A 15,375-nucleotide genomic window follows, 5' to 3' on the forward strand; every position below is an offset into this window, starting at 1 on the left:
ATTTTCCTGAGGCTCTGACAAGTCCAGTTACTCCCACAGGTTTCTGAGGCCACATTATAGAAAATGAACTGTAAGTGTTGTGAAAAAAATCAGAGCCAAAGGGGAATTTTGAATTAGAGGATATTTCTATACTACACCTAAGGTGCAGCTGGAGAGTTTTTACAGCCAAGCTTTAACTTTAGCCACCTAGCTGGCTGCAATAACAGCCTACACATTGTCACCTCTTTGTAACATCTGGCATGAATATAGAGGGTTTGGGAGAGCAGCAGTGGGAGGAAACTGGAGTACAGAGTCTGATACTTGGTTGTCAGTGGGTATGGCAATAAAATCACCCAGACTGCCTCTGTCACTGACTGGCAGTTGGCACTGACACCTGCATCCCAGGTTTTGCACATCAGATCACACAATTGTAACTGTGCATCATGTGTCCCTGAAAAGTCACAGAATCATAGAATTATTGAGGCTGGAAAAGACCTCTGAGATCATCAAGTCCAGTCTATGACCTAACACTACCACATTGGCTAGACCATGGCCTTTCCTTAAACACCTCCAGGGATGGTGACTCCACCACCTCCCTGGGCAGTCCATTCCAAAGCCTGATCACCCTCTCTGTGAAAAAAGTGCTTTCTAATCCCCAAGAAGCAGAAGTCTTGCTCTGATTTCAGTAAAGCAACGCATTGTATGAGAGACTTCCCTACCAAGTTTCCTAACAGCCCACGTAAACCTGAGAGAAACAGTCGATGCCATGAAGATTAGGGTCTTCATGCCTCATTGTCAATGAGAAAAGTTTTCATCTGTTTTATTATTTTTTTTAGACACTAAAAACATCCTGTTGCTTTGAAGCTTTCCTTCTTTAGTATTTAGATACAAAGCATTCTTTCCAAATCAGGCTGTCACCCTGACCAGAAAATAATTTTGTTTCCTTATGCTTTTACTCCACAGTCCTATTAGTTCAGAATGCCAAGTTCAGCTTAAAATTAAATTTTATGTAATCACCTCCCTCTATCAATATACCACAGAAAAACAGCATGTAAGCTCAGTTGTCCCAAGGCTCAGCTGAGGCTATAGCCCCATCTGTCTTACTGCATTGAATCTGACCTTAGGAGAAGTAAGAATACAGACTTAAGATCCAAGAAGAAAGGAGACTGCCACATGTCACAGTGACATTTTTAAGCCATCATTTTGAAAGCTTCTCATCTGACATTAACTTTTGTGAGTGTTTGAATTTTAATAGGATAGGGCAAGCTTTTTGAAAGGTGCCATGCCCAGTGCAGCTGACACTGATTGTTTCTGGAGTCATTAACTGGCAGATGGAGTTTTCATCCTGCATTCCAGGCAGCTGTCAGTAAGGAAACCCAGTGGGTCACTCGCTGACATCCCTCTCTCTTTTCCCTTCGGCACACAGGTGAAAGCTCTTCTGGAAGAGATGTTAGAGAAATTGACGGATGAGTTTAACATTGCAGAACTGATGGCAAAGGTGGAGGAGAGGACGCCGTACGTTGTGGTTGCCTTTCAGGAATGTGAACGCATGAACATCCTCACCAGTGAAATAAAGCGCTCTCTCAAGGAACTGGATCTGGGCCTGAAGGTAGGAGCTCTTCTGGATGCTTGTGACTGAAGCATCGTAAAATCTCAATGAATTGAGAAAGTGCTCAGGGAATAAAAAGGGTCACACTCTGTATTCAGCACTGCTGGCTGCAAAACCAACTAGACTCCATGGGAAAGGGTTCACAGATGGATTTCAAATGACACATTGTCCGCAGGCCATGAAGACAGGCACTGGGAGGGGTTAAAGATGCACATAGCAGTGACTGCTTCTGGGAACAGAGACCAAGCACTTCTGTCCACCCGATGGTAGCACAGCAACAATAGATCACTCAGAGATTGAGACACGTGCTAGTTAAAAGTAAGCCAAAAAGATCACACCTTTTCACAGAATGCCTAGTTCCTAGGAGGAACTTGTAACAATGTCATTAAAGACACAAGCTGAGCAGAAATCAAAGGAAAGATTGGCCTTGTGTAAGGATACAGAATGTCCAGAGCTGTAACAGAACAAGCCTAAAAAATCAAGAGTTTTGGAAGGGATAAAACCCTCCTTGCTAGGTATGAGTAATTTGCTAATGGAAGGAGGGTCAGGAGCAGGCCTTCCCTGAGGAGATACTGTCCATGATTGCTCCACCCACAGTTGCTTCTCCACCCTGGTAAGAAAATAGGCTCTGCTCCAGGAAGGTGGCACCTAGGTCCCTCTGGGTAGTGCCTTTGACCATTGCTTATGGAAAACAGTGAGGAGCTCTGGGGCTGGCAGGAATACTCCTAGAGCTTCCAGCACAAAGCTAGTGACTTGAACACTACGATGCCTTCCCTTCATTGCCACAAAGTTGCTCCCTGGACAATTTCATGGAGTGAGGCAGCAATTAAGGACATAGGTCCCTGGGCATTCCCTATTCCATTTCCTGAATGACAGGTTGTCATCTTGTTTAGCCAAAACTCAGCTCGCAAAAATACTTTGCATTAAATGGGAACTATCACACTTAGAGGAACTGTAACTGCTTTGTCCTGACCTCATTAGTAGAAAGAGCTGGTAGGCGAGCAAGGAGGACCTGGCTTGAGACTGAATAACAACTCCAACCCTCTCCTGAGGGCAGCTTTGAAGAGACATCTTCAAAGAACGTATCTGCAGCATGCACACAGAGGTGGTAGGGTTGGCTCTGGGATTTTCAGTAGCTGCAGGGATAGGACTAGGCTGCTTCTAAATCCCAGCTGCATCGTGCTGTACACTGTGAACCCAGCAGCTTGCGTCCATGCTACCTCAGGCATTTCTGCGTTGTATTTGCTGCTGATGCTTACTGTCTTGAGTAGAGACAGAGACATATCATATACAATTTTTGGTGGTCCAGCACACACAAGCCAATTTAAAATAGGCTGATATTTATGTAGTCAATTGTTAGAAACAGATTTCCATTATTTTCTAGCATAAGGCAGTGAAATTGAAAGTCCATTTTTTGGGGACAGGTAAACAGAAGTGATTTAATGTTTCAGTCCTGGAGCACCAAATAAGATATAATTGTAACTCAGACAATGTGTGGCAATTAGATTTAATGTGAAGAAGAATAGGCTATTTAATATTGGTAGGGGTAATGAGTGGATCGTGGGCTTAAATAAACCACGGACAAAAAAACCCACAGAAATCAGGCAATAATAGAGGTTGAAAATTTCTTCCCAAAACCCTGCCACAAATCATGGCTGAAGTGAGATGATATCTGCAAAAAAGGCACCTCCAGTGACTACATAGGTTGATCCCAACAGCTCAGTACCTAAGGTGTGGTTCAGAGACACCACAGATCTAGCACTCAAGGGCTACTGAAGAGCAAGTGAGCAGCAGTATCTGTTCTTGTTAGCATTTCTTCATCTTCTGTATGCTGAAGAGACAAATTTGAAGGGTCTGAAATACCACCAGTGGTCAATTCTTCTGTGCCTGCAAGCAAAGGTTGCATGTGGGTCCCTGCAGAGCTGACTTAGGTGTCATGCATGACCCGCACAACTGCCCAGCATCCCCAATGGGCCCCAGTGGGCCTTGGGTGCCACCTGACAGCCAGGGAATGCTCAGCCGTGCTGACAGAAAGATCTATAGGAAGAGCTACTGTCCTGACTTGAGAGAGATCGTTCTTTAACTGTTCCTTCTGAGAGCAGCTCCTGTGAGAACTGTTAATGCGCGTTAATCTCTGGGATTGGAAATCTTTACTGACGGCACTCAGAGGAGGAGAGTTTACATAACAGGAACCACAGATCTCAGAAGAGAATAAATAAAACACAGAGGAAGCAAATCTTATTGGTTTTAACTGACTATCTGCTAAAAGAAGGCGATTTGGAAGTGTCATGCTTAATTTGAATTTTTGAATAATTCATTGTGTCTCTGTAGTGAAAAGTGATTGTTTGGTCCAAAAATAGGAGACACCCCATTAAGAGGAAGAGAAATTGCAATAGGACTGGTAGTCATCAAAAATAACTGGCATGTTGCATTTCAAAGCCCTTTGTTCTGGATGACTTCCATGAGACCAGAGGCTGTACTGAAGCACTTGCATGTTAATGTTGTACCCAGTGTAATTTTTGCAAGCAGATTTTCTATTTTGCAACTTCAGTGAAGGATAAGCCTCCAAAATGAGAATAATAAATATTATAAAAGGACAAAGTAAGACCAAATTGTGTAAGGCTAGCTGGGTATCAAGTGTAAATAGCCTTAACTGAGAAAACAATTTGTGACGATAGTCTGCTCAACTTGAGGGAATGTCTGCAGGCTGATTAGGATTTCCTTCAAGGTGTGCTTAATGAAAGTTACTCAAGCATTTAAAAAAAATAAATTAAAAAAAAGGTAACTTGAATCGTTCTGGATGCACTTTAGTACTCAGCATCTGAAATGCAAATGTACGTGTACTTGTGTTTGGACAACTATATGAGATAGCTGCTATAGATGCTTTGAACCCTCACAGGAGACTCCAACAAGTGTGCTTGAGTGTGCAGGCTTTAAAAATTGCTTTTCTTAAGAATTCCTGAGAATTACATTTGCTAATTAATTTCCTGAAAGTAAAACTGGACAGGATATATGATCATGAGGGTTATGTCTATAAATCAGTTTGACTGCTTGCACACATTTTGCAATATTTTTGCTCACTTTAAAACCTTTCCAGGAGTGCAAAATACTTCTGACTGTTGTTATTAGAAGGCCTTGTGGTTCTCGGTGTCCTGCTGTGACCAGTGCAGTATTTTGCCTTTCAGACTTTTTTTTCTCCTGCATGGTCTTGCCATGGCATTAGCCAGAGACCACCCCATTGAATAGGTGCTTTCAGGGTCTAAGTTCTGGGATGAGAGATGATGACCCATGTGATAGGAATGAAGAAGGAACCACAATGATTCTTCAGAGTTTGTGTGCCAACAGAAGTTGTTAAATAACAAAGCCATGGCAACTGCCCCCTCATGAGACAAGATAATTCTGACAGCTTTGTGAAACTCATTACCAGACGCTCTGATTAGACATGGCCACACTTTTCTGTTGTGTGAGCTTTAATTGTAGGTCAGTAAATTGTTTCAATGTGTGTTACAGATAAAGTGAAACAGCTCAGGTGTCTAAGAGGAAATGCATGGGGCATGCATTGCCTTTGTTTTTCCTTTGTCACTAAATGGCAAATACCAAAATGAGAAATCTTTCATTTGTGTTTGACCCTTGTGCTTGGAATTACCCAGGAATTTAAAGACCTTTTGCCAGGTAACCCGTCATTTTGAGATTCTCTGCAAATGTAAAATCATTGAATAGAAATAATGAGATTATTCACTGGCAGAGACTTACTTGGTCCTCTGTTCACATGAAATGGGAGAAGGTGAAGTGTATTTTGAAAGGTGGTTACAGTTGTTCCTCATTTTTTAGGGCTAATTGCAAATAGTCCTGCTTCCATCTTTTCATTTAACCCTATTTGTCACTTTTAGCTTCGAGAGTGTCAAAAAAGACCATCTTAAAACCTTTGTACACATTTTTCTCTAACCACCAGAAATCTGTTCTTCATGGGGAAACGCAGCAGATTCAGATGCTTGCTGCCCTTAAAAGCATACTGCCTTTAACAAGCCGTCTTTGGAGCAGAGGTTTAATAATGCTTTGTACCAGTCCATGCTGTTGAGAGATGAATGATTCCCAGGGAAAATATTTCAGCATAGGAAACCACAGATCTCTGAGGGGCAACTCTGAATGGGGATCCCAGGGCTGCAGTGGCTTCCAGGCATGGAGGCAGTACAATAGTACAGCTCTGATTTGAACTGATGAGTGCTGGGGAGAAACATCCCCTTGAAGTACTAGCCTTGCTTATTGCCAGACAAAATGAATTTTATTGTGGATGTTTAGAAGCTTCCACAGGAGAAAAAAAAAATGGGAAGAAGGAAAAAAAGATAAATGACATGAAAGTTGCTAAAAAGCCAGAAGTGCTAGAGTGGGCATTTCCAGTGCCTGTATTCAGATGACACCCTTCCTCCCTTTGGTAAGACATAGCCTGTGGAGTAGATGAGCATTCAAGCCCTTTAATTGTCACCCAGAAGCTCTGTGTGCTGCATTTGCAACAACATGGTTAGTGAAGAGGATTCCTGGTCTGATGACAAGTTGTCTTCCAAACTCAGGAGTCTCTGGTCTCTTTGCAGTATACTTCCTTTGAGAAAATGCTTGCTAACCCAAAAGTGCTGCTTGGCTTGTTTGCCCTAAGTCTTGATCACTCAGCATTGAGCCTGCTTCCACTTGTTAGTGCCAGATGCAGCATGAGCCATCAGCAAGGGCACTCATTACTGCTCTCCTATGGCCTGGTTCGGTGTCTAGCTCTGATCTTGTGCTCCTCTGGCCTGTCAGTGTGATCTGTAGATCAGAGCTCTGTGGGCCATGGTCAGCATAGGAATAAACTGCAAACATTTTTAACTGCTGGACTCTGACAAGCATTGCTAAATGTATGTTGGGATTGCTTTAAGTGGATTTTAATTTTTGCTAAAGCTTCATGGATTCTTGTGGCCCCAGTAAAGGGCACCTCTACTGACCTCATGGCTGGAGGCACTGAAGTCCTGTGAAAGAACAGTTGGAATTTTTTAATGCGAATAGACTGACCCAGTTCCCTCTCCCTTGTTCCCAGCATCAGCTCAACTGATTTCAGTTAATCTTTCCAAAAACACTCAGCCTGAGGCAAAGAGAAACTGTAAGTCAGATAAATTTTGGTAAAATGATAAGGGGACAAGTGTAAGTATTATTAATGGAAACCAGTGAACAACATTAACTGTAAGCATCCAAACTGTTACGGTGTGTTGTACCTCTGTAGCTCAGCATGGGGCATGCAAAGATTTAGGTTGTGAAGGGCATAACCTACCTGTAGAAGCCAAGCCTACGTTTTCAAGTTTTTGTCTAACTCCGCACTCAAAGTTGGGTCAGGTAAAGCAGGACAATGATCTGCTGGGTTTTGAAAATTTCCAAGGATGGAGACTCCACAGCCTCTCTGGGTAACGTGTTCCAGTGATCAATCACCCTCACAGTAAGAAGTTTGTACTTGTGTGCCAATGGAATGTCTTGTATTTAAAGTTGTTCCCATCACCTCTTGTCCTGTCACTGGACACCACTGAGAAGAGTCTGGCTTCATCTTCTTTACTTCCTATCATCAGATATTTATAGATATTGAAAATATCCTCTCTGAGCTGTCACTTCTTAAGTCTGAGCAATCTCAGCACTGGACCCAGCAGTCCAGATGTGCCCTCACCAGCACTGAACAGAGTGCTGCCTTTAACCTGCTGACAGTGCTCCTCTTTAGACAGCCCAGGATGCTGGTGGCCTTCTTTGCTGTAGGGGCACATTGATGATTCATGTTCAGCTTGTTGTCCACCAGGAATTGCAGGTCCTTTCCTGCAACTGCTCTTCAGGCAGTTGGTTCCCAGCTTGTACTGGTGCATGGAGTTATTCTTCCCCAGATGCAAGATTTGGCATTTCCCTCAGTTAAACTTCATGAGATTCCTCTCAGCTCAATTTTCCAGCCTGTCCAAGTCCCTTTGAATGGCAGCACACTCTTCTTTGGGTATTATTGACAGCCCTGTGGAAGAGTGTATGGGAGTAATAGTCTGAAGGTTGGACAAACCTCAACAGTCTTTCCACAGTGGCCCGGGTGCAAGCTCCCAGCATGTAGTAAATGTCCCCAGACAGAAAGACAGTTTGGCAGATGGGAACCTCTGCAGCAAGGACTCACCTACTACTGTCGCTGATCTCTCCTGTGCTGCTGCATGACTCTGGCTCCGTTGGCATGGATGCTTTGAGAGACAGAGTTTCCAACCCCTCATTTCCTACCTGAGCACTAAACCTATTCTGTAGCTGCAGATCTGCAGGAGGAACAGAAGTCCTGCTCCTATTGCTGGTAGTCACAAACTTCCAGACTTTGCCATCACGGGAGTATCCCTTTCTCAAGCAATTAGGCACAGACTCTGCCTGCCTGCCTTTGATACTGTTGAGAGTTGAGGCTTCTCTTGTGCCTGCATGATCTCAGAGAAGATCCAGTTGGTCTCCTTCTGATCATCTCTGATGCTGAACAGTTTGCTAACCTCCTCCTGCAGATCCTTTACTTGGTGGCACCAAGTCAATCCTCCACCAATGCACATCCTCTGCAGGCAAAGAGACTGTATCCAAGCCCCAGGCTCAGTGAGAGGCCACAGGCACTGCCTGCAGTCCCAAACATGATAAGCTGCAGCCTCCATCAGGAGCTTGGACAAAGCTGAGGCCTCTTCTGCATCAGGGACTGTTGCTTCAGATGGTGCCGGGGAGAATGCCCCATGGCATGTACCACCATTGCTAAGCAAGTGTAGGCTGTCCCCAGCAGCGTTTGTGAGCCCCATCTGTGTGCCGCTCTGTACAACATGCTACACAAATTGCTGCATCTCCTAATGGCTTCTCTTAGCTGTCCTTTCAGCATTGGTACCATTCAGGCATCTTTTGCTTAGATTTAATGTAATTTCAGCTGGATCCAGCAGTAATTTTCTTAATTTAGACTAGCAGACACTGGGGACCCTCTGCAGGATACCAGAAGTTCAATAGAGATGCTGTTATTGCTGTGCAGAAGCCCTTTTTGGACATGCAGTGATGTTCCAGCTCTTCTCCTGCCCAGGTGAAACTGATACAGGTTTCTAAAAGCTTTAAAAATAATTAATGGCTGGATAAGGGAAAAGCCAAGCCTTTCTCTATGTCTCACTTGGCTGAATCATCCCTGCTGTGAAAGAAACTGTGATTACATTTGCAGACAAAATGTGAAGTCAAAAAGAAAGACTTGCACTGCAAAGTAATAAAGGAGGAGGGGAGTAATGAGAAGTGGAGGAGAGGAGAAGGATAGGACTTGACATAGCTAACATTTGGAGAGTTTTGGAGTAGATCATCAGAGACTCCAGTATCCTGCCCTGACAGTATGAGTGAGAACAGCTTTGCACTGCTGAAAATCTGCCCTATAAAGATCTATAGTCAGTGAGAGAAAACAGAAACAACACTGGGAAAACTGAGGGACACTCATGCTCGCTGTCACTGTTACACATCTTTTACTCCAAATAGTATTTTTGCAGCAGGGAAGATGAGGATGCAGGAATATGCAACAGAAGGTGTTCAATAAAACCCAAAACTCATAATGAAATTCACAGTATGTGAACACTTGTGACTGTGTAGGGTGTCATTCCTTCCCACATTTCCTAGCTCAGCCTCTGCTTTCAAGCAGGCTTTGTTCAGGTTTAACAATTGTCAGTGCTAACTATACCCTCTCTCACTCAGGGAGATCTGACCATGACAAGTGACATGGAGAACTTGCAGAATGCCCTTTTCTTGGACATGGTGCCTGAGTCCTGGATAAAGAAGGCTTACCCTTCCACAGCCAGCCTGGGCACATGGTTTGCTGACCTCCTTACTCGCATCAAGGAGCTGGAGGCCTGGACAGGAGACTTTTCCTTACCCTCTGTTGTGTGGTTTGCTGGATTCTTCAATCCCCAGTCTTTCCTGACAGCCATCATGCAGTCCACAGCCCGAAAGAATGAGTGGCCTTTGGACAAGATGACTTTGCAGTGTGATGTGACAAAAAAGAACAGAGAAGATTTTGCCAGTCCTCCTCGGGAAGGGGCATATGTCCACGGTTTATTCATGGAGGGTGCGCGCTGGGATGCACAGGTGAGCTCACTAAGGCTTTTGTGTTGAGAGAGAAGCCATGGATGTTATGGCCTTATTGCTTGGTACTGTACTCTGGGGAACTTCCCAGCTCAGACGGTCGGTCATCTAAAATAGTATTTGAGTTGCCTCCTTCGGGAATGGAAAGGATGTGAAAGATGGGCCTCTCCTCTACAGCCTAGAGTGGGTATCCAGGGTGGTCAGATGAATCACTCCTTGGAGTTGTCTGTTTCATGGCTGTGAAGGGAGTTCAGGTAGCCGACTTGGACTGATACATCCATTTTTTACAAGGTGAATCTCAACCTCAGTGTAGATTGACTAAACTGTACTCATGGTGCTACTGCAGACAGAAAACAAGGGCTCCCCTCAGGGCTGTATTGTCCATGCGTCTTCACATGGTTGTGATTATGCTACTGCTTCCAGAAGTGACATGGCAGACTTTTGCACTGTCATTTCTCTGTCACATGTTTAGCAGCAGTGAGGAGAAAGGAGAAGACTCTGATTTCCTTTATGTCCCCAGAGATGAATTGGTGGGACGTGCCAAATCCAGACCACTGTCCTTCAATTGTTGGGTGCTGCAGGATGTCATCCACATAGATAGAGCTTGTGGCTACAAATTAATCACAACCTTTAGCCAACCCTTTAGGGTGGCAAATAAGGCTTGCACAAAAGTCTAACCTGTATGGTCAACGTAAACTCGGGCTGATGACACAGCATGGGGGGATAGGCTGATCCTGGGCAGTGTGGGTGGCCCCTGCTCTTTTTCTTTCTTCTTCTGGATGTGTCCCAGTACATTTCAGTTGTAGCACAGCCGGCCTCAGGACAGCCAAGGTGACAACCGTACCCTCCAACTGAGCAGCTGAAGGGAAACTCGTACACTTGCTATTTCCTGCCCATATAGCTGTCAGCACTCCTCTTGCAGTGCACCTCTCACAGCAACATCCCAGAGGAACACAGTTGTCCCTGTCATTCCCTCTGATAGTTGTCAGCTGTTAGGAGTGCAGTCTGCAGAGTGAGAGCCATTAGGCTGACAAATCCCCACTGGGCTTGGTCCTCCGAATTGCCTGGCTTGTGGTACCATGACTCCCAATTTGTGCTGCACGTGAGAATTAAATGACAGTGATTCATGCAGCACTTACTCTGGGCTGCAGTGCGATGCTCCTGCTGCCAGTGATCTGTGAGAGAGTGAAGGCTGATCAAAGTGGGTCACCCAGAACTTACTTATCTATGTCAAGTTTACCCCCTCACAGTTATTCTGAAATTTTTATTTCAGAAGCAGCTCTTTAGACTCCTAACCTTGAAGATCCTTTTTTATCTGTTGTGGGCCTTGGTGATAGGATGCAGTGGAGAGAGACCATGCCTGTTATATACTGTATCCCAGCCTGACCTTGCAATTCAGATCTAATACTCTCCATTTATTTTTCTGCTCCTTTTCTGAAATAGTTTTCCATGAAGGACAGAAAATTAGGCAAAGTTCTGAACTCACTGACTGATGCCACCCAGTGCATTTTATCACAAATCCTTGGGAAGGTCAAGGCTCCAGTTTCTTTCTGGAAATGAGTTGAAATGCACATTGTGTCTGGAAAGCCACTGGCATTCAGAAACATTGTCAAAGGCTCTGTTAGAAGGTGGCAGATCTCACATGGGTATAGGGTCAGATCTCCTGCCTCGCTGGTTTTGGCTCTGCTAATAGCAGAAGTCACAGTAGCAGAACAGAGACCATTTTCCAAGCCCAGTTCCCTGCCTATTGCCTTGTCTAAGCCTTTGGTGTGGCTGGCTTACAAAACCCCTTGCAGCTCTTGGAGATCACAACCCCTTACTACAGGGAGCACTGTATTTCAGTTACCCTCAAAACCTGACATTTTAAGCTGATACAAATCAGCTGGACACAACAGTACAGAGAAAGTTTAAAAAAAATCCTGGTCTTGCATATCAAATAACACATTAAAAACAGATTCTGGTGACTGCTGTTATGTTTTCCTTTACCATCATTACTACCATTACTAAAAACTATAATGGTCAAAATGACTGAGTTCTGCCTAGGTTTTACCCATCCCCACGTGGTAAGGGAAGTGAAAAGTAAGAAGTTTTGGTGGTACAAAGACAGAAATCTTTTGGGAAACACGTCTTCTCTCCTCTGCCTCCCTCCAATAACTTGTATGTGTGACTGCATTCAGCATTGAGGTTTGTCTTCAAAGACCATCCAGACTTTAGTAAATGTGTTTTTCTGGTTACATTTCCTTTGTGATTGAAAGATACTGAGCAATTACATTTATAGAACCATTCATAAATTGGAGCATGATACCCAGAGATTATTTCAGAAAGGAAAATAATATTTTCATATGTTGCTGCTAACACTGAAATATAGTTTCCACCTAGTGGAACTATTCATTTTACCGATAATCTGGTGAGCACCAGTATATACTAATGGATGCAGCATTTTTAAAACAGGGGCACAGTTCTTTTGGGTTGTATACTCCTTCTAAATTAATCCTCTGATAAGAATGGCAGGTCTTGTTTAGAAGAATCCTCTGGGGAACATCTTCACTTTTAAAAGAATATTTCACATTTAGATTGTGCCTCCAAAAAAGAAAAACATCCCTCTATATTCTGCTACTCACATTTTTCTATTTATTTAAACATTTATGTTTGCCTTTGGGTGTCTTAAATTTATAAAACATTCATTACAAAACAGCAGGCAGCTATTAGATGAAATGAAAGTTATTTTGGGTTCAAATGATCTGTTCCTGTAGCACTGTTAAAGTCAGTGGGACAGAGTGAGAGAGAGTTTGGTGACACAATGAGACATTTTATCTCAAGCCATGGGATACTGCTGATTGAGTCCTGGCTTTCTTACTCCTGGCAATGAGGAGTTTGATGCCAAGTATGTGTCCTGCTACTCACCATGGGTGCTGGAGCATGATAGGACGAAGGGAGAGGTGAGTTTAGCACCATGGGGCACATGAAGCTTTGCCATGTGTGGACAGTGCACCACCTTGTCCTTGGAAGAGATGCACAGTCAGTGCACAGCATGCTGAGCAGTGGCTTAACACAGAGGGTATTGTGCCTCCTTCAAGCCACACCAGCTATGATTTCTGTGTACTTTTTAAAGGTGGTCCTGGGTAAAGCACCAGTCTGAAGCAAGCAGAGAGGCTTAGAAGGGGACATCTGTCTGGCAAAGAACAGTCACATTTATTTGATGGTTTAAGTAGCTCAATATCTTTGGGAACAGCTGCACATCTCTCATTTTTATCTGAGTTCCCAGCAGAGAATGCAGGCAAAAACAACATCAGTGTGCCACCCAGCCCTGGCGCAGCCCAGTTCTGGTGCTACGGTCCCAGACGTCACAGCTTGTCGTTTCTTCTGCAGAGGGACCAGATATATTAAATCTCATGCATCAGAGATTGAAATTTTTCCCAGAGGGGTGAGCTGGGACATCATACAAACCCTTTTCCTGCAGATGTCAACTGTCAGTAATGCCCGTGTATTTGTGAGTTATGAGAGCAAGAGTAGGATGTGACACAAACTGAGATCTTAAATGATAATCTTACAATGCAACCATGGAGGGGACACTTGCTAATTGTGCTGTGAACAGCCAGTCTCTTATTTATGCTTGTTTGGAAAAATTAATCACTTGGCAAACTCTTTTCCTCTGTATCTCAACTCTTAAACTACTTTTTTTCATTCTCCATGTCAAATTGAAGACACTAACCCATGAAATGTCTGGACCACATTGGAATGATGTTCTCTGCTGGCTACACTGCTGGTCAGATCACCATCCCAATCCCCGCAAACAGAGGCAACTCCATCTGAAAGGCATCCAAGCCATGCTAAAGGTCTTTAAGCCAAGTGACCCTAAATAAGCTGTGGTGCAGATGTGCCTGTGCTCATAAGACCTCAAAATGCAGTTGGGTGGGAGGGGATATTGGCTTACTACATGTGTATTTGGGCCCATGTATTAGCATCCCTGGCCTATGACAGTTGTTCTGCGTCTTTGGACCCATCGATATTTGGCAGTGTAATATGTCCTCTCTTCAGACTGCCTGTTGAGAAGCCAAGACATGCAGAAGTGAAGACTTTTTTAGGTTCTGGGGCCTGAGCTCTCAGAGCACAGAATTGTGCTTTTTACCAGGTGTGCTGTGCCAGTAGTTAGGGAAAATTGCTTTCAGAGTAGAATTAATTTCTGATGATAAGAGCAATAAAAAATGCAAATGCAAATCAGCCCAGACATAACACGAGGTTATGTTCCACAGAGATACCTCAGGAAGATTTCGACTCTTGTTAACTCAGAAATAGGTAGAATATACCTTGGAAATTTTATTTGAAGAATTGTCTGCAGTGAAAAATGAGATCAGATCAAAATCCAGCCGCAGAAATGAAAGATGTGGATTTTTAAAAAAAAGGCATAATAATACTTGATAACTAGCTTCTTTTCGAGTTAGTATAAGAATTATTTAATGTTTGTTAAGTACATTGGAAATATAAAATCTTAAATCATAGTTGGATTTATCATAGCTTAGTATAACAGATGGCATTAGTACAATTAAACCAAGGTGTGTTTCAAGAGAGGTCATTTTTCTTCACTCATCTGTGGAACTAAATAAACTACTAGAGGCTGAATCTCGTTCCACAAGAAATCTGAAAGCATTTTAAATAATAATGCTATGTGAAGCTAGGCTGCAGTGACAGGTAGTTTCTTTAGCAGTGAGAAATTTTATTTGTGTTTCTGTATTTGTTTTCATTTGGTCTCTCTAGCTTTCATTAAACAATTTTGCAGGCTTTCCTGGAAACTGATTGATGTGTAGGGTGTTTTATTGTCAGAAAGAGGAACAAAAGTTGCCACAAAGACTCAAGTTAGAGAAACAACCCATTTACTTCATGCCTTGACAGCATACCATCCTTCTTCTCTGTCAGGCAAACTGATGAACATTGCTTTGAAGAGGACAATGTGGACTGGTTATTTAATGCTAATATTCACTCAGAAATAGTCCTTCTGAATCCCACTTGTTGGTGTGAGCACCTGTAAGAGTGTAAACAAGCCTGTGGTGTCACACAAAACACTGAGTGCATTCGTTGCACAGACAAGTGTTTCTCAGATCATGCTCGAATGTTGGTGGTGTGGTGGGAGACATGATGCCTTTTAGACTCCTCTCAAGTGAGCGTTTTTCTCCATCCTGAGCCCTGTTCAGCTGTCCACAATTGGATGTAACACAAGCAAAGCTTTCCATGAGGTAGTTCTGGTCTGGCAAAACCTTGACTAAGAGCAGCATGACGATGATGTGGCTGGTCATGGCCAGGAACATTGTTTCCCTGCAAAGTCCAGCTCAGGTGTGTGTAGGTTTGGGCATCTGGTGAGACCAGGCCTCTGCACACACCCCTTGGTATATGCTATGCTAGAGGGAGGCTTCTGATGAAACATGATAGGTGTTTGATCCAGACCCTCCTTACCTCAGATAGACTAATCTACTCCCTTGATCTCAGGAAAGACGCTTGCACTTGCCTCGTAAGTCCAGCTTGTATAAACATTACAGAGGATCACGTGTATTGGGGTACAACTAATGGATATCTTGGGAATCTAACTAAGACTTTGTCTTCTTTTCTTTGTAGACTGGGATAATCACAGATGCCAGGCTCAAGGAGCTAACCCCAGCCATGCCTGTCATTTTCATCAAAGCCATTCCTGC

At 43.6% G+C, this 15,375-nt stretch overlaps 1 protein-coding gene across 1 annotated transcript in view; it reads left to right on the top strand.

Annotated features, from left to right (window-relative positions):
• Positions 1-15,375, top strand: part of LOC104536810 (dynein heavy chain 9, axonemal-like) — a gene marked incomplete at its 5' end in the record, with an annotated part of 22,620 nt that overhangs the window by 7,069 nt on the left and 176 nt on the right. Inside the window, 3 exon segments of the mRNA XM_010179528.1 lie at positions 1,406-1,588; positions 9,305-9,694; positions 15,299-15,375. The exon segment at positions 15,299-15,375 is cut by the window's right edge and continues 1 nt beyond it. Coding sequence (XP_010177830.1) covers positions 1,406-1,588; positions 9,305-9,694; positions 15,299-15,375 — 650 coding nt within the window.

This window comes from Mesitornis unicolor, unplaced genomic scaffold (genome assembly GCF_000695765.1).
Source record: "Mesitornis unicolor isolate BGI_N332 unplaced genomic scaffold, ASM69576v1 scaffold13072, whole genome shotgun sequence".
Classification (NCBI taxonomy): domain Eukaryota; kingdom Metazoa; phylum Chordata; class Aves; order Mesitornithiformes; family Mesitornithidae; genus Mesitornis; species Mesitornis unicolor.